This window comes from Verticillium nonalfalfae (assembly GCF_003724135.2).
Source record: "Verticillium nonalfalfae strain VnAa140/NRRL 66861 chromosome Unknown scaffold_109, whole genome shotgun sequence".
In the NCBI taxonomy this organism is placed as follows: domain Eukaryota; kingdom Fungi; phylum Ascomycota; class Sordariomycetes; order Glomerellales; family Plectosphaerellaceae; genus Verticillium; species Verticillium nonalfalfae.
The window spans coordinates 78,459-100,936 of NW_021167334.1; the positions used below are offsets into that span (position 1 = coordinate 78,459).

Sequence of the window (22,478 nt, forward strand, 5' to 3'; positions counted from 1 at the left end):
TACATCGTCAGATCTTCGTCGAAAAGTCAAATAACCGGGTACAGATCCTTGCGTCCGCCATGCTCATGAGTCATGTCAGCGTCAACCTCAACGTGCTCCATGTCTAAAGAACTCTGTCGACTATGGGTTTTCAATTGGACCTCCATGAGTCTTGGCCATTATTCCTAGAATATCAACGCCTGATCTCAGAGCAGAATTCTGTTGCTCTTGACAAGTACATCTCTGGGTTCAGCGTGAGGGATATGCTTCGGACGCCAAACGGAATCATCACAACACATCGACCGGTCCTCTGCACCATCAGAGCTATTGGACCGCCCCACACAAGCAGACTGCGTTGTGGTCAACCTCAGTCAAAATTACCCTGTCTGAGCAATGCCTCGAGAACCGAAAACACCCAACGGATGAAACGCTTCACTCAAGCCTAGCTCACCTGCCGCAGGTCTAACACTCCTACGCTTACTTAATAACACGATCATCATGCTCGATCGTGGGAAGACAAGCCACAGAACTCAACCCTAACAAGTGTCCTCAGCAACCGTGATTATTACAAACAAGTTGCTTATGCTTTAGCCTGAAGACAACCGCACTTGGTAGCGCCCCGCGCCGGGTCACCACTCAAATGTCCTCACCTTCCATCATCCCCGCCAACCACACTCACAGCGGCTTCTGGCCCGTGACGACCAACACATTGAACAAGGGATGCACCGTCCTGTCCCTCGCAGCAGCCCTGACGCCGGCGTTCAGCACCGTCACTTCCTCCTGCCGCCACCCCAACACGTCCCTAAAGAGCGCGGCCGTGAAGCCCTCGACGCCCTCGACAAAGTTGCTGCCCATGAGCGTGCCGCACTCCTTCAGTCGCGGATCCTTGGGCCAGCTGCCGATCGGCAGCTTAAAGCTCTGCTGCTGGACGTTTTCAAACCCAACGTCGAGCGTCCACTGCTTCATGGATGGCGCGGGGTCCATGGTCCGGCCGATCTTGTCGCACGCCTCCATGAGCCCGTTCATCATGGTGAGCATCGGGTTGTCGGGCTGGAGCGAACCGTCTTCGGAGAGGAGCGTGTTGGCCGACTCCTGAAACTCGACCCAGCCGCCCGGTTTGAGGTTCTGGTAGATCTGCCGCACGAGGCGGGGCCAGTCCTTGATGGCGCCAGCCATGTACCGGCAGTGGATGTAGTCGTAAGGCTGTGGCTCGACCCAGTCGAGCTCGACGTCGTCGACGTTGAACTTGACGTTGGGCGGGGTCCATTCCGGCTGGATGGGACTGAGGTCGTTGCCGACAATGAGCTCGGCGCCGGGGTAGAGGTCGCCGAGATGGATGGGCCAGATGCCCGTGCCCGTGCCAATGTCGAGAATGCGCAAGCCTGTCGGATCAATCGGTGCCAGGAACAGGTTGTCGTTGATCAAGCGGAAGAAGACGTGGTGCACCATGTCGAGCCTGTCTTGCTCCTGCTCGTCGTTAGGAAAGTTGTAATGTCCCGACTGGTAAGCATGGTATCGACGGCCGTGGCGAAACTCGTAGTGCATGACGCTGGAATGGAGAGACGTGCTGGCGTTGGAGACCTCATCGCCAAGGTTGGAATTGACTTCGTCAGGGTCAACCTCGATCGGCGCTTGCTGTGAGAGAGCCGGGTTCTGCGGGGACGACGACTGTCCTCCCAGCTGTGCCGCGTCTAATTCGGCAGCTGGGGTAGGGGTGACCGTTGACCTGTCGGGCTGTTGGCTTGTCAAGTCGGCCATGGTGCACGAGTTGAAGGGTAAGAATGCTAAGAGTACTGGAAGGGGGAACGACGGTAGACATATGAAGGAGGAAATAAAGATCTCGCGCTCGTCCTTCTCCGTTGGGCCGCAGCTTCTTGTGTTGGTGGGATCACCAGGACCCCTGCTTGACGTCACATCCTGGGTGAGGAGTGGGAAACGAGGGAAAAGTGTAGCCATGCAGGCGGAGAGCCAGGTTCCAACAGGGACTGGCCAGATTTAAAATGGGGGCGCCCACATGCAACTCCTGACAGGTACTATGTAAGTGATTGTCTGTTGGTGGTCTGATATTTGTCCTGTCTCCACGGGCTGCGCGGGGGATCTACAACGCGTCCAACCCAACGGAGCTTAGCAGTTGGGTGCACGCCTGAACAAGGTGATCTCAATAGCGAACAAAACCAGACTTGTGTAGCAAAAGTGTGCACTCTTGAATCCTGGACGGCATGAGTCTGAACTGAAGCCTAGCTAATATATATCACCACTCGAGTTTCATTTTCTTCACTGTCCAGTCGGGGATTCCCTGATGCGTACTGGGTGCCCCCCCGCCCCCCTGGTACAAGAGACCAAGGTTCAAAATGTCGGGGCTTCCGATTATACTTGCAGCCTAGGTCACCTGCTAATATCGTCATCTAAAGCCAGGAGTTGAAGACTCGGATGTAGGCCATCTTGACGAACTGCACAATGATGCAGTACGCAACGAGCTCGGCAGCCAGGATGCCGACGAAGGTGTCTGCAGGCCGGACCATGTCCAAGATCGGCCAGAAAGGTGGAATGTATGGCACAATAAATCCGATCAACATGATGCCGCAGGTCGCGAACACCAGAATTGGAGCTGCCCTGCTTTGGAACACAGGAATTTTAGCCGTACGCAAAAGATGTACGATGAGTGTCTGGGTCAGGAGCCTGCAAGTGGGTTAGACGGTTCTTGTCGCAGCCATCACATGTACTCACCCTTGTAGAAACCAATGTGTTTGGAACAGAGAAACTGCCGACGCGTCGTCCGCAGACTGGATGCCATAATAGAACCAACCAATGCAGAAGGTGCACATGTCGATGGTAGAGCTCGTTGGGCCAAGAACGATGATGAAACGCAAGAGATCTGTGACTGTCAGTAATAGACCTAGCCCAACATCTCACGTGCTGACCAACCCAGGGACGCCCACTGCTTGGGCTGCTCCAAATATTCGTCATCCATTCGGTCCCATGGAATCGCAACTTGGCTGACATCGTATAGAAGGTTCTGAACCAGCAGTTGTAAACTGCTCATCTGTAATGAAAGGTCAGTCCACTGCACAATTCAAATGTCCTCCTTCACTGACTGGTGTAAACGGCAGCCATGAACTGGCAATCAAGATGCTGAAAACATTTCCAAAATTGGAGGATGCCACCATCTATGGATCTGTTAGCCACTTTCACCATTTTTGAGCAACAGAAAACCCACCTTGATATACTTGATCGAGTTCCCTTGCGTGACACGCCCGACTCTGACACCGTCTGCAATGATGTCCAGGCCCTTTTCGGTCAATATGACTTGTTGCGATCAGCAAATGACGACATGTCGTGCTCATGTATGCTCACCATCAGCAGAATCCTTTGCAGCTCGGGTACCGGAGTCAACCGAAACACCAACATCAGCAGCTCGAAGAGCAATGCAATCGTTGACACCGTCGCCGAGCATGCCCACGCAGTTACCGGCGGCCTTCAGTCGGTTGACAATCTGCGCCTTTTGCATCGGCGTAAGTTTGGCGAAGACTTTGCATTTCAGTACCATCTCGTCATACTCATCCGTGCCCTCGAGCCGAGCGAGCTCTGGGCCCGTGATGGCCTGGAGATCGTCATGATCTACCATATCGACGAGATTGATAGCTTGGCAGATATTGACGGCTACGCCGAGATTGTCGCCTGTCAGGATCTTGACCTCGACGCCCGAAGCCCGAAGGCGAGCTACAGACTCAGCGGCATCGTCTTTCACCGGGTCCAGGAACGTCAGCATCCCCTCCAAGGTCATATTCGACTCGATATTCTCAAAAGAGTCTTCGTCATCGTGAACAAAGTCCGGAATCTGTCGAGTGGCAACCATGAGAACACGATAGCCGGATACCGCCAGTCGGCCGGCTTCAGCTGTGAGGGCTGAACGAGTGGCCGCGTCGATGGGCTCGTCCTTAATGCCACGGCGGACCCGTATACAAAGGCCAAGGATTTCTTCGAAGGCGCCCTTGCAGATCAGCATCTGCGCCTTGGTAATCCCTCGGACGATGGCTGCCGAGCGACGACGCTCAAATGTGAACGGACTGACGGCCACCTTTTCGTAAAAGGGTATATCGACGTCTTTAGCAATCTCGTCACGATACTTGATAATGGCGGCATCCATATTATTCCCCTGGTTTCCCTGGGAGAATGCGTTGATGTAGGCGAGCTGGAGCGCGCCCCGATGGTCAAGCCCTGCGCAGTCAACATTGTGGCGCATCACAACCTCATCTTTGGTGAGAGTGCCAGTCTAATCCTGTATCAGCGAGATGCTTGGCCGTAGAAATGAATTGACTGACCTTATCACTGCAAAGAATTGACATTGCACCCAGATTCTGAATGGCGTCGAGGCGCTTGACGATGGCCTTTTTCTTGGACAGAATGTGTGCTCCGCGGGCGAGATTGGTGTTGACGATGGCTGGAAGCATCTCCGGAACCAGACCAACTGCGACGCTGATACTAAAGAGCGCAGCCTGGCCCCAGTCTCCGGTCACTTTACCAGATATCGCGAGAACCTATCGACGCACTTAGCAGACTACTATGCTGAAGGGAGAAAGACGTGACATACGATAGGAACCATGACAAGCATGAACCCAATCAACATATAGGAAACGTTTCTGATCCCTCGTTGGAAGGCATTGAGATCGCGCCTCTTCGACAGTTGCTTCAGAGTGGATGCGATGAAAGTGTCTGCAAGAACGGTCGATGAGCTTTGCTAATCGAGTCCACGAGCACTGTCGGCCACTCACCATTACCAGTCCCGATAACCACAGCAAAGCCGCTTCCAGACACGACGCTGGAGCCCATGAAAGCTACGTTTGTCAGATCGAAGAGGCTGATGTCGCGCGTCTTTTCGTCGCCAAAGGTGGCCGGCGCCTTCGTAATTGGCATGCTTTCGCCGGTGAGGCTCGATTGACTGATGCGAAGGTAGTTGGTTTCCAGAAGAATGCAGTCGGCAGCTATGGTATCCCCGGGGGAAAGAACCACAATGTCTCCTGGAACGATGTCCTTCTCATGAACATGAACATCCATCGGTAGTTCTGGCGACGCTCCGGCGGTCGAAGGCCTGCGGCGTACCTTCACATCAGCTGTGACGGAGCTCTGGAGCTTGGCGACGGACATGATGCTGCGATACTCTTGCCAGAATCGGACGGCAGATGATATAACAACCATTGCCATGAGCACGGCAAACGTGTCCTGGTTGAGTGTTAGCTTAAATCTCCTAACGTTGGTGATTGTAATATGTACCCAGCTGCGTCCCGGGGAAGCAACACTGATGATGGCAATGAACGTGAGGAGCAGATTGAAGGGGTTCGGCAGCACCAGAAGCAGCAGCAGCCACCATGAAGGCGGCTTCTTGGACGAGACAATGTTGAGGCCATGTATTTTGCGGCGGTCGGCAGCTTCCGTGGTCGTCAGGCCATGGCGAACAGAGTGAAACTCGGCCAGTAGCTGGATCTCATCCATCTCCGCGTACTGTCTGATCCTTGACTCCGCGGAATCATTGCACGTCGCAGGTGATCCTTTACCCCAGGCTTTCGATCCTGCCCTAGTCAGCAATGAACTTGGTGCATGATAACTCGCTTGCTGAACGAACCTTGTTTCTGCCCCACCATGCTGCGAATCTGCTGTGTCATGTTGTCGAACATTGTGGCTGTGATTGCCTGTTCGCACTTTGGTTCGGTTGAGCTTGTTCATCGAAATCGAGTACGCGATCTCAAGGAGGGCGGTAACGGGTCGGCTGCAGAGTTCCGGCAGCCAGTTGGTTCCCAAACTTTGCGTGATCGCGTAGCGCCAGCGTAGCGGTCGTTCAAGTCAGTATAAGAGTATTGGTGGACTTCTTCCGTTCGTTCGCAGCTGCGTCTGGATTTGTTATTCCAATGGAACGACGGTGTGAAAGGGGGAGCTGGGCGAGTTGTTATAACAAGGCCTTGTTGGCGCCGCGAAGCAGTCAAATTTTTTCAATCAGACAAGACTTATGCTAAGGCTTGGTTATCATGGCATCTCCACGTTGCGGCTGAACTTTGGTCAACATTTTGATGTAAGTCGTTGCATCGGCCCGAGAATCTTGGGTGGACGCGCGTCGCTTGGCAACACGGCACACTACTGGGATACCAATTGCCTGAGCGAGTAGTTTTGACGAACCTTAAAGTCCGGGCTCAGAGTCATACTCAGCCAACAGACGCTATTATGACTATTATAACGTGAACCATCAATCCGGATCGTACGATGCCTCATGTGTAGACTGCATAAGTGCCCAGGCCAGGCAGACGAGGGGCATGCCGCACGGTCTGCTCGTCGTTATTACGTCTAATTTCTGCCGTAGAGTGACTAAGAGCCTGTGCAATAAGCTAGTTGAAAGTATAGAGATAGAGCCTGCCTAGTTACATCTAGCCACCGAGATCGTGTTCACTATCATGAAAGCTTACTGGGTGGCTCTCCGGAATTCCGGCATAGAAGTGGTTCAAGGAGGACCCATGCCTCTTTCTACTTCGGATAGGACACGGCTGTGTTCGGTCTGATACGTCAGTACTCGTATCCAACTTGAGTTTTTCGGGCCAGGTATTTTAATCGGAGAGTGTCAGTGCGTCCTGCCATATGAGAGATGAATGTGAAATCGTCCTTAGTAATGCAAGGCTCATTTGTGTAATAGTTTACGCAGGCACGAGTAATTGGGGTCATATAAGGTTCTGTGACTATGCAGCGTGTGCCGTATCATGCGGTTATGGATACAGTCCTATGCTTCGTGTCAGTACCGAGATACTCCAGCAACCGAAAATCTCCTTGCCGTGATTGACCGACTATTGCCCCTGCTTTTACATAATAGCCTGACTTCATTCGCGCCCTAGTACAACAGCTCCGCCTGATGCACGTATCTATCATAGCGTTTACACGGTCTTCTCTTCCTCCTGCCAAAAGAGAAGCCATCTTTCAGCCGTCGAAAGCTTCGAGAAGAAGAACTCCAGAAAATCGAAGAACGTTTCCAAAGACATACATCGTCATTGCATATCCCAGACAGATCGGTTCTCTCCGGAGCCACGGAATCGAGCAGTCTCACGATGGCCCGTCCCCAGCCCTCAGCGCTGGAACACTGATACGTCTCTTCAATTAGTTCAGGAAAGACGAAGCACTATTGTATAGCTACCAGCGTCCGAGTTACACAGAACAGGAATTCCGTCTGATAATAATCCATTGATTGAAACGATCAAGAGCTGATCAATACTTATGGATATCACAACGACGAAGTCATCGATATGGTTGGAGCTTCACTGCAACATCCGCCCTACGCAAGCTCCCGTACACGACAGGCAGGACATGGTGCTGAACAGGTACAATCCCAGACTCCAGTGCATCATCGGCTTGGCAAGACTCAAGCATTATCGCCGCCAGAGGATTTGGCCGCCTTGTCTCGACCGCGCAAGCTCGGGTCGTCAGCCTGACGCAACTCCCATTCCTGAGCGACCCGGCGGTCGGGATCGCGATCGCCAAGATGTGTGTTCCCCATGGGGTATATATGGGTTTCTTCACGCCAGCTCTGGAGGATGTGAACAACCGCACACCTCCGTCTAAGCCACAAAGTCACAGCCATCAGATTGTACAAGACACCTCTTCTTCTGTCCTTCACAAACGAACAGTACGAGCAATCCCAAAAATACACCACCGCAACCATGTACGCCCTCGCCCTGTCTGCCCTCTTGCCCCTGGCCTCAGCCGGCCTCATCAAGCGCTGCACGCCAATCTCCGACCCCGACGTCGCGGGCGGCGTCATCCCCCCCGCGCCTTGCTGGTTGACCTTCAACGCGGCCTGCGAGCGCTACATCGCGCCCGACACGGAACTCACGATCGACGAGACGCACAATCTCATTGTCGTGCACGGTATTTCGGAGGAATGCGTCGCCGACATTGAGGAGGAGCACGCGCGCGAGGAAGACGGACGCAAGACCTTTGGATGGACCGAGGAGCACGGCAAGCTGCACCCGATCGGCGACGGCATTCTCGTCATCTCGGGCGTCGCCGACGAGACGATCCAGCAGTACCAGTCGCTGACCCTCGAGGGAGAGGCCCCCGCTGCGCCTGAGGGCGAGGCGCCCGCCGAGGCTGCGGAGCCTGTTGTCGGCCAGGGAGAGCCCGAGGGTGAGGCCGCTGCTGCTGCCCCTCCCGCCCCTGCCATGTGAGACAGGATGAAGAAAACGGCAGAGGTGTCGAGCGACTGGAATGCGAGGGAATGATGGGACCTGGGGGGGTGGATCGAGATGGGAGAATTGGGGCATGGCAATGTACTGGTTATGTAGAAATGAGATGGAATTCGCTTGACGCAAGATGTGGTATTCGTGATTAGTATCGCGCTCAAGCCGAGTAGTTGACGAGCTTCTTCGTCTCGGCCACGGTTCGCTCCCAATCCTTGTCCGTCGTGAGACTCTTGGCGATTCGGATGACCTCATTGAATTCTGTCTGTGTGACTTTATTGACGCTCAGCCGCGACTGTTTGAGAAGCTGCATGTTTTTCAGCGGGCTGTCACCAGGGAGTTCCTTGATCAAGCGCAAGGGCACGATGGCGGGGAACTTGTGCTCGATTTTCACATGGACGAGGCTCCATTTGCTGCCGTCGTGAGGGGCCGAGGCATCATAGTAGGGATTGTCGTTGATGCAAGCGTTCCCTAGGCTGGTTAGTGTTTTTGAAGACCAGGAAGCAGTGAGAGGCGACGTACAGTCTGGCGAGTGTTCCTTCACGATGGTCATGAGGCCAACAACGCCTGGTTCTTTACAGTTTGAGTGGTAGAAGAAGGCCTTGTCGCCCTTTTTCATCTGCCGCAGATTGTTTCTGGCAACGTAGTTGCGAATGCCTTGGGGACATCAGCCATTGTAAGGTGGAGCGCGGACAGAACAGCAGACGACCTAGCTGAAACTCACCATCCCATCCTTCGGGCATCTTTCTTTCGCCAAGGTCATCGATTGAAAACTTGATCTCGTACCCGTCCTCGATGCGAACGTCGGGCTCGGATTTCATGAGCCAGAACATGGGCGCATCAGGTGGGTCGCGCGCCGGTCGTTCAGGGTTGACATCAGGAACGTCCTCGTAGGCATCACGTAGCGCCTTGAGCTCGTCGATGGATTTTCGCGGCGGTGCCGTCTTCTTGGACGCAGCTCCAGATTTCTGCAGACGAGGTTAATGACAGCTTCATCTGGCCAACAGCACCCAGCGTTTTCCGTTGACTCCAGGAAGGAAGACCGACCTTGGCGGGCTTGGCGGGCGGGGCAGCTTTGGGTTCTGGCGAAGTGCTCTTTGGTTCAGCCTTGGGCTCTGGTTTCGCTTTGCCTCTTGGTGCTGGTTTCGACTTCGTGGCTTTTGTGCTGGGCTTCGAAGTTGCTGCGTGACGCTTGGCAGGCGGCGAGTCCTCATCAGACGCGTCGCTCTGTCGCTTCCGGGTCTTTGGCGGTGGTGCGGCCGGGACGGACTTTGGTGTGTCTTGCCTAGCAGCGGCCTGACTTCGAGTGAGCCTCACCATGGTTGACGCAATTGGTGATTGATGGTAGCTGATGAAGCTGGGTCTTGATGAGACGAAGCCCTGATGGATATGCTGGGCAAGCGCGCGTCGAGACGAACTGATGTCGCGTCATGGGAGAGCAGGTGGTCGCAGCTGGCAGAAACCTCGGGCGCAATCGGCTCCCTCTTCAGCTGGTGTCAGCAGTGCCTTCAGCTGTCAGCAGTGCCATCAGCTGTCAACGGTGCCTTCAGCTGTCAAAGGTGCCCAGCGCGCGAAGGCCAGACCCCCCCGCGGTTCCCGACGTCGGCTTGCCTCGGAATGGCGGGGTCAGAGCCGGTGATGCTTCGACTACCTGCCCGCCCTCTCCCTCTGACTTCGTCTCTATCATCTGCTCTGCCTACCACCACTACCTACTGCAGTCGGCACCTACCGCCACTACCTACTTCGACCAGTGTCACGTTGATCATCCTGCGATTGGCAAACACGCTCTCGCATATCCTCGAAACCTCACCTTCAGCAACATCTCTCCAACGACATCCGAAACCATGGCGACCGAACTCGAGCACCCGCCCTCCTCCTACGCCCACCTCCTGCCCCCGAGCTGGACGACCCAAGTGACAGCCTGGCTCGCCGAAGACACGCCCTCCTTTGACTATGGCGGCTTCGTCGTCGGCGAGGCGCCCCGCACCGCGACCCTCTGGGCCAAGTCCCCTGGCGTCCTCGCCGGCGTCCCCTTCGCCACCGAGACGTTCCGCCAGTGCGGCTGCACGATCACCTGGCACGTCCCCGAGGGCACGCTCCTCGCCCCCCAGCCAGGCGCCCCGCTCGCCGTCGCCTCAGTCGCCGGGCCCGCGCGCGGCGTCCTCCTCGCCGAGCGCGTCGCCCTCAACACGCTGGCGCGCGCCGCCGGCATCGCCACGTCGGCACGCAACACGGTCGCCGCCGTCCGCGCCGCCGGCTACACGGGCATCCTCGCCGGCACGCGCAAGACGACCCCCGGCTTCCGCCTCGTCGAAAAGTACGCCATGCTCGTCGGCGGCGCCGACGCCCACCGCGTCGACCTCAGCGCCATGGTCATGCTCAAGGACAACCACGTCTGGAGCCGCGGCAGCATCACCGACGCCGTGCGCGCCGCCAAGAGCGTCGCCGGCTTTGCGCTCAAGATTGAGGTCGAGGTCCAGAGCGAGGCCGAGGCCGACGAGGCCATCGAGGCGGGCGCCGACGTTGTCATGCTCGACAACTTTACCGGCGACGGCGTCAGGGTGGCGTCGCGGAGTCTGAAGGAGAAGTGGGCTGGCAAGAAGCACTTTTTGCTCGAGGTCTCGGGTGGGTTGACCATTGCGAATGCCGCCCAGTATGTGTGTCCCGGTACGTTCTCTTGCCTTCGCACCTCATCATCCCGCGCACCCTGCGTTGTCGTCTCTATTTGCATGTTCGCTGACGAATACAGACGTCGACATCATTTCGACAAGTTCCATTCACCAGGGCGTAGGTTATGTAGACTTTTCCCTCAAGATCGATCACTAGAAATGGTCGACGTTCAAGAACCAAAGGATCACCACACACGTGCCACCGTGCTGACCATGACCGACGCCTACTCCTTTCCTACACACTGTCGGGAGACGGGATCAAATTCGCTGCGGGTGTGTTCCTGACTTGCATTGCATCGCAAGCATGACTCTAGCTCTCGTCCCGTTCGCATGGAGACACGCAGCCCTGGCATCGATATCCGGTCCAGCCCCCTGCAAATAACCCACAGCCTCGCCTTGCACCCTCTGATCCTCGACTGCCAACCAAGAATGCAAATCCCTGACTATTCGCCGTCACTGCTGCAACAGCCAACAGTGACGGACGTCTGGTTTCTCGTCGTCGGCACGTCCAGCGCTGGGTTGGATGTGAAGAAGTCAGCCGGTCGAAGGCTGAGGGAGTGAATCTCGACAGGCCTGTGTCTCTTGTTAGCCTGCCTCCTCTTTCGCGGTCAACCAGGCTTCACTTACATGACAGGCCAGTCCTCGACGCGAGGATTGTGCGTCAGCCCGAAAACAGCCCACAGAACCGGCGAACTGAGTCTGCCCTTGACCTCACCATCGCTAGCGGCATCTCCATTGGCCACGTGCCTGTCTGCATCGCCCGAGAACCAGTCGTCCCGCTTGACCATGTCGTACACGCCGCCCGTCTCCTCCAGGCTCTGATTCGTAAACTCGCCCGCCGCCCAGAGCTCGCCCTCTCGGTACCCGGTCACCCAGGCGTGGTGCTGCGCGAACCTGGCCCGGCGCGCCTGCCGGCTCTCCTCGTCGGCGAGCAGGAGCTGCGTCGCCGGGGCTGTCAGCTTGTACCCGACATGGCGGCCAGACACGTCATTCTTCTTCGTGGCGTTCTCCAGGCGGATGACGCGGTTCAGCTTCGGTTCGGCGTCGACCCAGCACGCCCTCTCCACCGTCTTCTTCCGAACCTCGTAGTAGTTGCCAAACGGGTTCGTCGCCGGGTCCTGCCTCACAGGCACGCTCTCCTCGACGACGACGCGCGACTGGCCGTCGGCGTACGAGTCGATGGCCGGGTCGATGCGGATGGCGAACATGTGCTGGTGGTTCTGGGCCAGGACGCCGGGCGCCACGACGTTGCCGTAGCGGGACGTCTTGCCGGCGTCAATGGCCACGACGCTCATGATGCCCGTGGCGCGCGTCTCGATCGTGACACCGCCGGCCGTGTCGAGCTTGTAGGCAAAGACGTACACGTAGTTGGCCATGGTCACGGCGCACTGGACGACGAGCTCGCGGTGGCGGGCCGCGACGGCGCGTTTCGTGCGGTAGTTGGTGTGCTTCCACCCGATGCCGTTGTCCTGCTCGTGCAGGCAGACGGTCGCCTTGACCAGCTTCGGGTCGCCCGAGGGCTCGACGAGGAAGTTGTCGAAGTAGTGAATCGCACCCAGGCAGTCGCAGCCCAGCTCGAGGCTGTTCGCCGAGAGGCCGAAGCCGCCGTCGCCGAGATCGAACGCTTGCTTGCGGTGGAACGGCGGACGTGGGTCGGCGTACGGCACCGTCAGCTCGCTGTAGCTGAGGCGGTAGATGATGGGCCGGTTGTCGTAGCAGAGGTCGTGGAGGACCGCGCCTTCTCTGGGGGTGAAGCCGAGGCGGAAGCGCCACTTTTGCCACTCCACGAGGTTGTCGGTATGCACCGTGAAAGAAGCCCCCTCTGGTTGCGTAATGTTGATGGGCTTCATGTCTGTCCGCAGAGGCCGGTCGAGAAGCTCCTCGATATATTCTGCAGGCTTGACGTTCTCGAAGAGTGGCCTTGGGGCAGCCTGTCGAGGGTGGGCGCCGATGCCATCTTCCTCGCCGCCCGTCGCCAGGCGATCGATGCGGATGACCTCGCCTGTAGCGAGGTCTACGACGGGAGAGATGGGAATGTGATTGCCGTAGTAGTTCGAATCGGGATTCTTGCTTGACGTGTCACGGGCAAAGACGAGTCCTTGCATGACCCGGGGAACGTCCTCTCCGGCATCCGGGCCCCCATACGGCCACGGATCAATGGCGATGACAAAGTGCTCGGGTATGGCGAACTCAGCCAGGGCATCTTTGAAAACCTGCGAGTTGACGCACGCATCTTGGAAGATGCCGAACTCCATGCTAGTTCCCGTCAGTTGCTGCCATTTCACTGTGGGGCAGGCGGATAGTCCTACAGGCTTATGCTCGCTTGGCGCTTGGGATCGGCAACACGTCGCTCGACTGGCTTCCCAAGCCCCAGGTCAATGATGGACTGAGTATACTGTACCGACTTGGAGGCAGCGTGGATGACATCGTACTGAAGAAGAGCCAGGCGCGGCGGCCGCGGGGTATCGTCGGTCAGGCGGCCCTCATGCTCAGCCTGGAGGAATGGGACAAGCTCTGACTTGACAGGCTCTTGAAGACAGCCGGAACGAAAGAAGAGAGTGTGTCCGGCTTCGTGCAGCTTGACAATGTCGCGAGCCTGCTCAAGCTCGGCCTTGGTGAGAGGCGACAGCGGGTGGACCACCATGGCGAGGACGCGATATGCCGCCTGATGAAGGTATCCTGCTTTGACAGCTGAAAGAATGAAATGGCTACATTTGGCTTCCTATATATACTTTTGAGTGCATGGTACTCTAACCTCGAGAATGGTATTGTTGTTGAAAAGTTGATTAACCGAGGTTGACGGCCGTGTTCTGAGTTTAACTTAAAGGTGTCTTATCTCGAATAAAATGTATAACAAGTGAGGTATATAGATAGTGAAGTTGTTGCCCGGACTATGTGCACGGCATTGTCTGGAATTAATTTTTCATCTCTCTGTGAATATGGGAAATAACTTCTGAAAAAGGACGACTTACACTTTTACTCTTGATGTACGGAATCATAAACATACAACAGTATCTAGCTCATATAAAGATAGAGACTATCCCTAGTAGCATTCATATGTGCCTACAGCTTTATGTTTGCTAGAGTAATGAACTGTGAATTTACTACGTGTTAGGAATATATGTCGGGCTACAGCGAAGCGGGTCCACGCAGTTGTCGACCTGGCGAGCCCTCGCAATCAGATGTCAGGTCTCAGTCTCTTTGCAGTCTTGAACTTGGCTCTTTCAAGTCTTTAGTAATCTATTTATGCTTTTAAGAGTACACAAACCCTTCTTCTTGGTTATCATCGAGCCCTCGGCAACTGCATCGCATTCCATCGGGTCAGACTCCTGACAGTACATAGATATGAACTGGAGAACGCACATAGCTACGCATACTGGCTATGATGGATTACATAATTTAAACCAATACGATAGATGTACCTAGATTTTGCATGCATCCAAGCAGTTACGGCTCTTGTGCCGCTCGTGCTAGGACAAGTCTAGGGGGCCAGGCAGGCGTCACGACAGAACACGACAGAAGCTATATGGCTGTTCTGTAGGTGTCAGATGGCTGAATGTGTTTATCTGAGTAGTTAGGCCACGCAGGCTTATACATATAACGTAGGCACGTACCAGGCCACAGGCGGCCACAGGGCAGGTCATTCTATTCCATTCGTATGGTACTCGAACCCCTCAGCTTCGCCATCGACGATACCTTGGCGACTGCATTGCTTTCTTCCAGACCGGCCCCCTCACAGTAGTGACCCTTGGGCGTTGATGTTACGGGTTAGACCCGCTGGCGGTATATGGGCCTGGGGCCTGGGGCCTGGACCTGTACGAAGGCGAATCAATTGAATGAGCGAACGCTGATTCAATACGCATCCTCTTAGCTCGATTGAATAGCTGCCGCAACGCACCGACGAGCGTGTGAGGTCTGCCGCTCAGCTCTGCTGGGGCCGACCGTAGGAACTGGTCCTGGTCAAACGGCTCTTGTAAGCGATCCTATAAGCATCTACCTTGAGAAAGCATGGGAGGGTGTGTAGCCCACGGCACACCAGAGCTGCAATGACCATCGCCAACAGCCAGCGCAACGCGTTTTACCAGGTGCCTTAGTCGGTAGGTTGGAAAGGCATACCACTTCAAACAGAGAGCTGTAAGATGCAGACACTTTGTGCTGGCTTCGTGAAGGAGTCATTCGGCAATCGATGACATGTTGTCCCAAGAACTGTAAAGTGGCGAAACAACGTCGCACTGCCACTTTGATCTATCTACCGTAGCATTTTCGAGTACTACTGTCAACGACATCGTGTTTGAACCTAGACGTTATCATCCAGGCCAACAGCTAGTAGATCTCAGACTTTGAGACCATGAAAGAATTTCACAGCCCAAGCGGTCCATGACGCTGACTCGAGTGGGTGTCAGAGACACCATCAACGCACCGAACACCCATCCCCACATGAGCAGATTTGACAAGGTGTCAACAGGAAAGCCGAGGCGTCGCCACGTCATTCCACAAAAGATCGTCGACCAGCGCCGTGCCATCCGTGCCATTGCGAGTGGGTGGCCTAGCGGTGGTGGTCCGTAGCGATCCGTGGTGAGTGGGATCACGAAGCGGTCACAGCGGCCACAACTGTGGCAGCTGAGGAGATACCGGTGTTCCCTCGCCAGCGAGTCCCAGGCAATTGAAAAAGAGCAGCAGACTTCAGACGGGTGTCTCATGTCGACTCGGTTCCAAACGGACATGTCTGTGTTCTGCTCGGCTAGAGACTGTGTGGCCGCATAACCGTCCGATGCGAGGTTGGGGTCAGATTGATGAAGGGAGCATCAAGGCGGATCGCTGGCATGTTTGATGGGCTTCAAGCCCGATGACAGATGCTAGGGCAGCCATAGCCAAGCTGGCGGGCTGCAGAGCTGTGCAGTGAGATCAGACGGACTAGGTCGTCACACATATCGCTGGGTATTGCGATGAGGTGGTTTGAAGTAAGCGATGGATGATTTATCTGAAGGATCATCTCAAGCCGACAGAAAGCTCGCTCCAACGTGCGCCCGGTTGGCGCTTTCGTCAGCTGATGGCACCTGGCTGGCCGAGACTGGGAACGGAGTTGACGCCAGACCGAGGTTGCATGCCACAGAACGGAGGCTTAGAGGGGGCAAAGAAGCAAGCTCGGAGTGGTAACTCTTGCCAGAAGTTTGTTCAGGCCAGCAACACGACGAAGGGGGATCGGCAGGAGCGATGAAGTCTATTTGGGAGCCCCCCACTGTGAAGCCTGTGCAGCCTGTGTAGACGATGCAGACAATGCAGGCGGTGCAGGTGCAAGGGGTTCGCCGATGAAACGAGGCCAGTCCCAAACGAGCATCTGGCTACTGCATCGATTTGGAGGTGAAGGGATTCGTTGGCGCTTGTCCATTTTCAGGAACTGACTCTTTGGTGCGGGCTCTCGTGTTGAGGATCCCATGGTCGTCGAGAATTCAATTCTTTGGGACCGAATACTCTCTCCAAGGAGCCTGACACCAGATTGAGACCTTGCGTGCCACTGAAACTAGGCCCTCTCCAGGCCCCTTCAGGCCCCTTCAGGCCCCAACCGAGGGAGACGCTGACAGGCAGCTAAAAGCTTCGCCATGAGAAGGGGGGTGTCGTCACTGTCCCCAACGCTAAACCGCGTCGGGCGTCGACTCCTTGACCGTACAGTGAGCGGCCCCCACCTCGACTTGTGTCGATCGTTCTGCCCCTATCAAACGGCGGCCCAGCGCCCCCTGCTCTTGTGCACCGTCTAAAGTACATGTACCTAGGTACCCAAGGCAGCGTACGAACGAACGTTCACCACCGAAAACCCAAGCACCAGTGATCCCTGAATTCCATCTGGCCTGGTCGTCAATCTCGTATTTTCCCTACTGTCTGGCGGATTCGTCGAGCTGTTGCTGTCCACTCCCTTGGTCCCATCATCTCGTCATAAACATCATCACTCTTCTCTCGCGACTTCGCTCTTTTCTCGCGACCTCGCACGACCTTTCTTCGTCCTGTGCATTCCCACTTGGCCCTCTGCTGTTTCTTCTTCCTCCTTCTGGTTCTTCTTCTTGCTTCTGCTTCTTCTTCTTCTTCTTCGCCTACCACCTGCCTGTCGCCGGCACTTCGCTCCCCTACTGTCGCCCATTCGGACACGACGACGCGGTCTCTTCTGCTACGTCCTGTGTGCATCGCATCATCGGGCTCAATTCAAAGGTTCGTCTCGGATCTCCCCCGCCGCTACTCGGCAGCCTCCCCGACTGCAACGCGTCCTCGTCGTCAGCACTGCCTTTTCGGGTCAGGGCTGGGCTTTCCTCGCTGCGAGACATTCTCGAGGCCTTCCATCTGGACCAGCACGGCGAGACATTTGGTCCCAACCCGCCATCGCGTTGCTTCTTCCGGGTCGCGCCCTCAAACAAGACCTCCCAATGACCCTCTTCTGGCCCTGTCCTTCTTTTGCTCGTCATCGCCTGTCCACCATTTGCTGCCCGCCCACTTGTCTTAAAAAACGGCATGATCAGCCCCACGGTGCCCATCGACAGCGCGGAACCGGACTTCTGAGCTGACTAGAACCTCCCAGGACCACTTCTGCCACCCAACCGACCAATCTTTCTACTCGCCATTTGCCAAACGGACGATCGTAATCTACGACAACCTCCATCCGACGTTCGAACCTCATCACGACCACGGCCCAAGTCCCTCTGCCTCCTAGCCTCGAGTGCTACTACACAAGACGCATACCATACACATACCTGCCGCCCTTGACAGATCAACTTCAGCAGCATGCTGACACCGAGGAGAGCCCTGGCCGCGGCGGCCTTTGTTCTCATCGTCTTCTATCTCATCACATCAACCCACAACACGCCGATAGCCAACTCGCCAGCGGCGCCGAAAACGCAAAAAGCCAACGATGCCAAGCCAGCGGCGACGCCCTCGTCGTCTCCCCACCGCAATACCGACCCCAACGCCCGCGTCTCCGCGCAGAAGCCCATGATGGACATGTCAAAATTGCCCCTCTACGAGAAGCTTGCGTACCAATATCCCTATGACGTCGAGACCAAGTTCCCTGCCTACGTGTGGCAGACGTGGAAGACGACCCCACGGGACAGCAAGTTTGAGTTCCGGGAGCAGGAGGCCAGCTGGACGGAGCAGCACCCCGGCTTCATCCACGAGGTCATCACCGACAGCGTGGCAGTGGACCTGCTGCGCCTGCTGTACGCCTCTGTCCCCGAGGTGCTTGAAGCCTACAACGCGCTGCCGCTGCCCGTGCTCAAGGCCGACTTTTTCCGCTACCTCATCCTGCTGGCGCGCGGTGGCATCTACTCGGACATCGACACGTATGCCATTCGGTCTGCGCTCGACTGGGTTCCCGACCGCATCCCCACTACGTCCATTGGCCTCGTCATCGGCATCGAGGCCGACCCCGACCGCCCCGACTGGCACGACTGGTACAGCCGCAGGATTCAGTTTTGCCAGTGGACCATTCAGGCGAAGCCCGGCCACCCGGTGCTCCGCGACATTGTCGCGCGCATCACAGAGGAGACACTCAGGAGGGTCAAGGCGGGGCAGCTGTCCAAGGTCATGGATGACAACGTCGTCGAGTTTACCGGCCCGGCCGTGTGGACGGACACGGTGTTCGACTACCTCAACGACGCGCGGTACTTTGACATGGCCCACTCCAAGGGCCCCATTGACTGGCGCAACTTTACGGGCATGGAGCAGTCGAAGAAGGTGGGCGACGTCGTCGTGTTGCCGATTACGAGCTTCAGCCCAGGCGTGCAGCAGATGGGGGCCAAAGACGACGACGATCCGATGGCGTTTGTGAAGCACGAGTTCGAAGGTATGTCATTCGCCGAGGTGTTTGTTCCGCGACCTCTTTTGCTGACTGCCTCGCAGGCACGTGGAAGCCCGAGGCGCTGCGTCACATTGGCGAAAACAACGATTAGCGGCCACGGCGCCCTGCCACGACGACACGACCTTGTTTCTTTTCCCGTTTTTTTTTTCCCTGACTAGAGTGCCCGTTTTGGCACATTGCATTACTACAACCCGGCGTTGGGACGTTTGGGTTGTCGGCCCATGGGCACGACTGGCTCGTCCCCCCCTCCCTGCAATGGCCCTCGCAGCGACGGAGTGCATCACTCGGAGGGCGGCAGGGCGATATCGCGCATAGATGTATTACTTCTACTTTCGCATAGACGGTCTTGGTGGCTTTTGGGGTTTCAAGAGGTGGAGGAGGACGAGGGAGCATAGCAGCACGTCCAGGAATTGAAGAGCAGGATGTTGCATGGATGTGTTCTGAGTTGGCTCTCTTTGTATTATACCCAGTTGAAGGAGAGTCGGAGGAGAGGAATTGATCCGAGTAAATGTTCGTCTTGTCATTGCTTTCGGCTGGCCGAGTGGCAGTGTCATGGTGGGTGTTGGAGACAGCAGCCGTGATCCGTGCCCTGTTTAGCTGCCTATAGGTGCATAGGGTCTAGGTACCTACCTAGGTGAAGGTAGGTGGCCAGGGCCTAGGTAGTTGCTTAGGAGGCCAAAGGCGGCTAGGGACGGCAAGAGTACGTACCCCGCATTCTCTCCGCATCGTGCTTTCCCCGTCTTGGCGGATGCACCTCCCCGAGGCTCAACGCCAGCCAAGGTAAAGGCGGCTCTTGCCCGTCACTAGCCATGATCACCGCTCGTCAAAGCAACGACATCAGCCTCCTCCTCTGCTTCTTTGCTTAGACGACCGTACAATTGCTTCTCATTCTCCCTGTTCCAGCTTCTTCCATCCTGGCTTTTCAACTCGATGCTCCCGAACGATACCACCGAGCTGTCCTAGTCTGCCGGCTTCATAGGGTGCCAGCAACCCCTCTTCTCCATAACATCCCCCCTCCGCCTGCCCATCGGCCATGCTTCTGACCCCTTCACGATGCCTGCAGCGCAGCCCCAGGTCTCTAGAGAGACTGCTCAGACTCGGAGATCCGGCTTCGCGAAGATGTCTCTCCGCAATGAGGGACAGTCTCAGTCTTGGCCCTGACCAGGTAGGTTTCTCAGCGGGGGGACCACCACAAGGGAGAATCTCAAGCTCTAACAATGGGCCAGCCTGCATTGCTACCCCACACGATTCCGGAGCACTTCGCATCCATCGTTTCTCAGTTCGGCGACAGGCCAGCAGTCGTCGCTCGCTCGCCTACAGCAGTGGCACCAGACCTGCCCACCTCGGTGGCAGACTTTCGGGAGACGAGCCTCACCTATGAAGCCCTGGACCTGCTCTCCAATCGTCTCGCCAATAGCCTGCGCTCTCTCGGCGTCAAAAAAGGCGACCGTCTGGCTGTGAGCCTCGGGAACTGCAGCGAGTTCGCCGCCTTGACCTATGCCGCGTTCAAGCTCGGCGCTATCTTAGTCCCTCTTAATCCTGGCTTCAACGTCAAGCAGGTGACGGCTGGTCTTGACTTTCTCGGCGTCGAGGTGCTCATCATTGGAGCCGTGACAGACCTGGCTTATAAGCCGTGCCGCGGGCGAAGCAACGAGGAGTTGCTGCGGTCGCTCGTACCGAACCTTGAAGGGACCAAGGTTGAATCTCCCACCGTCCCGTCACTCAAGACGATTGTTGTTCTCGACAACACAGCGTCTCATCCCCTCGTCAACTTTCCTCTCAAATCATACCGCGCCCTGACTCCTTTTGATCGTCTCATTGACGGTTCCCTCAACGCTATCACGCCAGACGCGCCGCTGTCGGCGTCAGACACGATCAACATCCAGTTCACCTCGGGCACGACATCAACACCCAAGGCCGCCATGCTCACACACACGGGCATCCTCAACAACGGCGCGTTCATTGCTGGCCGCATGGGGCTCAACCCCTCCGACCGCATCGTTGTGCCACCGCCTCTCTTCCACTGCTTCGGCTGCATCCTCGGCTACATGGCCACGGCCACGACGGGTGCCGCCATCCTATTTCCCTCCCCCGCCTTCGACCCCTCGGCAACGCTGCGAACCGTCGCCGCCCACGACGCGACGGGCCTCTACGGCGTCGCCACCATGTTCATCGCCGTCCTCGACGCCCTGGCCGCCGGCGTCGTCGACCCTGCCGACCTCCCCCGCAATCTGACCAAGGGAATCGCAGCCGGCAGCTCCGTACCCGAGGCTCTCATGCGCCGCCTCTATGCAACCCTCGGCCTGCGCGACCTCGTCATCTGCTACGGCCAGACGGAGACGAGCCCCGTCAGCTGCATGACGCAGCCAGATGACCCCCTCGGACTGCGCACCACGACCGTCGGCCGCGCCATGCCCCACACCGCCGTCAAGGTTGTTGACCCCCTCGACCGCTCGCGCATCCTGCCGCGAGGCGAAAAGGGCGAGCTCGCCGCCGCCGGCTACCTCGTCATGCGCGGCTACTGGGGTGACACCGCGCGCACGGCTGAGGACCGCATCGACGAGTCAGACGGCCGCACCTGGATGTACTCGGGCGACGAGGCGAGCATGGACGCCAACGGCTACGTCGCCATCACCGGACGCATCAAGGATCTCATCATCCGCGGCGGCGAGAACATCCACCCCCTCGAGGTCGAGAACTGCCTGCTGCAGCACCCGCTCGTCAGTGATGCATCCGTCGTCGGCGTCCCTTGCGACAAGCTGGGCGAGAATGTTGCCGCGTTTGTCGTGCGCGCCAAGGCGGGGTCGGCGGGCGGAAAGGAACTCACGGAGGATGATGTTCGGAGCTGGGTCCGGGAGCACCTCTCTGGCCACCTCGTGCCGAAGCATGTGTTTTGGGTGGATGATTATCCCAAGACGGCGAGCGGTAAGATTCAGAAATTTAAATTGCGGACCAAGGCCCAGGAGCTGCTCGGGTTGGAGTAAGCTGTTCGACTCCGACTTGCTGGCCGGGGGCCAGTTCTGTCCAGCGGTCAGGGGCAACTATGAGCATGGGCGTATCTAGCTTGCGTTTGAAAGCTGTATTTATGGGTATGCATCTCTGTGTAGCTAGCGCTTAGGGCTTCCATGTCGCCATACGGGTTGTATATATCTAGCATCAACACCTGTAAATATGATCGTCATGCAACCCCAGTCCCAACCAAGGCAGCCATCTCGTTCCGCACCAGCCAAATCTCCCTCAACTCCCCCAGGAACGCCTCCGCCACGACAAACTCCCGCCCAACCTCCGTCAGCAACCCATCGACCAGCACCTGCTCCTCGACCGTCCAGGCTCGCGCGCCAGCCACGCGCAGCGGATACAGCAGCAATAGCGGCGACAGGCTCCTCTCTTTCAGCGCCTCACGCGCACACGCCACGATGGTCTCGCAGTGCGTCTTGACCGTCCTTACCGGCAGCGTCGGCACCGCCACGCCGAGGCCTCGCCACGCCGGCAGGTCGTAGTCGTAGTTGCCCGAGAGGTAGATGCTCGTCGCCGCCACGAGGAGCCTGGTGAGGAGGGAGCAGGCCGGGGCCGCCTCGAGGGCGGCGCGCAGCGTTGCGCCTTCGTCTGCGAGGGTGAGTGCTGTGAGTGTGTTGGAGGGGGAGGGGGGGTCTGTCAGGTTCTCGATGAAGTCGGATGTTCTGAGACGTCAGTACCTCTGCCAGAAGTGAGGCAAAGAGAACAGAGGAGAGAGAGAGAGAGAGAGAGAGAGAGAGAGAGAGAGAGAGAGAGAGAGAGAGA

General features: G+C 56.9%; 8 protein-coding genes across 8 annotated transcripts; 4 read left to right on the top strand and 4 right to left on the bottom strand.

Moving 5' to 3' along the window:
• Positions 1 to 654: 654 nt before the first annotated feature.
• On the bottom strand, positions 655 to 1,737 carry D7B24_000611 (uncharacterized protein; the record flags this gene model as incomplete). The annotated part of the gene is made up of 1 exon (XM_028634864.1): positions 655 to 1,737. The coding sequence occupies one exon, from the start codon at positions 1,735 to 1,737 to the stop codon at positions 655 to 657; it is 1,083 nt and encodes a 360-aa protein (XP_028492477.1).
• A 647-nt stretch (positions 1,738 to 2,384) lies between these two features.
• Positions 2,385 to 5,651, bottom strand: D7B24_000612 (uncharacterized protein; the record flags this gene model as incomplete). Its single annotated transcript, XM_028634865.1, has 9 exons — positions 2,385 to 2,658; positions 2,707 to 2,854; positions 2,905 to 3,022; positions 3,197 to 3,249; positions 3,334 to 4,252; positions 4,302 to 4,517; positions 4,571 to 4,692; positions 4,752 to 5,546; positions 5,600 to 5,651. The coding sequence occupies 9 exons, from the start codon at positions 5,649 to 5,651 to the stop codon at positions 2,385 to 2,387; spliced, it is 2,697 nt and encodes an 898-aa protein (XP_028492478.1).
• Positions 5,652 to 7,670: 2,019 nt separating this feature from the next.
• On the top strand, positions 7,671 to 8,177 carry D7B24_000613 (uncharacterized protein; the record flags this gene model as incomplete). The annotated part of the gene is made up of 1 exon (XM_028634866.1): positions 7,671 to 8,177. The coding sequence occupies one exon, from the start codon at positions 7,671 to 7,673 to the stop codon at positions 8,175 to 8,177; it is 507 nt and encodes a 168-aa protein (XP_028492479.1).
• A 172-nt stretch (positions 8,178 to 8,349) lies between these two features.
• On the bottom strand, positions 8,350 to 9,509 carry D7B24_000614 (uncharacterized protein; the record flags this gene model as incomplete). Its single annotated transcript, XM_028634867.1, has 4 exons — positions 8,350 to 8,660; positions 8,712 to 8,846; positions 8,914 to 9,157; positions 9,237 to 9,509. 4 exons carry the CDS (start codon positions 9,507 to 9,509, stop codon positions 8,350 to 8,352), a joined length of 963 nt encoding a protein of 320 aa, XP_028492480.1.
• A 524-nt stretch (positions 9,510 to 10,033) lies between these two features.
• D7B24_000615 (uncharacterized protein) lies at positions 10,034 to 11,015 on the top strand (the record flags this gene model as incomplete). Its single annotated transcript, XM_028634868.1, has 2 exons — positions 10,034 to 10,856; positions 10,939 to 11,015. 2 exons carry the CDS (start codon positions 10,034 to 10,036, stop codon positions 11,013 to 11,015), a joined length of 900 nt encoding a protein of 299 aa, XP_028492481.1.
• Positions 11,016 to 11,301: 286 nt separating this feature from the next.
• Positions 11,302 to 13,502, bottom strand: D7B24_000616 (uncharacterized protein; the record flags this gene model as incomplete). Its single annotated transcript, XM_028634869.1, has 4 exons — positions 11,302 to 11,431; positions 11,486 to 12,201; positions 12,253 to 13,114; positions 13,168 to 13,502. 4 exons carry the CDS (start codon positions 13,500 to 13,502, stop codon positions 11,302 to 11,304), a joined length of 2,043 nt encoding a protein of 680 aa, XP_028492482.1.
• Positions 13,503 to 17,626: 4,124 nt separating this feature from the next.
• OCH1 (membrane-bound alpha-1,6- mannosyltransferase Initiation-specific) lies at positions 17,627 to 18,789 on the top strand (the record flags this gene model as incomplete). The annotated part of the gene is made up of 2 exons (XM_028634870.1): positions 17,627 to 18,683; positions 18,740 to 18,789. The coding sequence occupies 2 exons, from the start codon at positions 17,627 to 17,629 to the stop codon at positions 18,787 to 18,789; spliced, it is 1,107 nt and encodes a 368-aa protein (XP_028492483.1).
• Positions 18,790 to 19,915: 1,126 nt separating this feature from the next.
• Positions 19,916 to 21,682, top strand: ACSF2_1 (Acyl-CoA synthetase member 2 mitochondrial; the record flags this gene model as incomplete). The annotated part of the gene is made up of 1 exon (XM_028634871.1): positions 19,916 to 21,682. One exon carries the CDS (start codon positions 19,916 to 19,918, stop codon positions 21,680 to 21,682), a length of 1,767 nt encoding a protein of 588 aa, XP_028492484.1.
• Between the last annotated feature and the right edge of the window lie 796 nt (positions 21,683 to 22,478).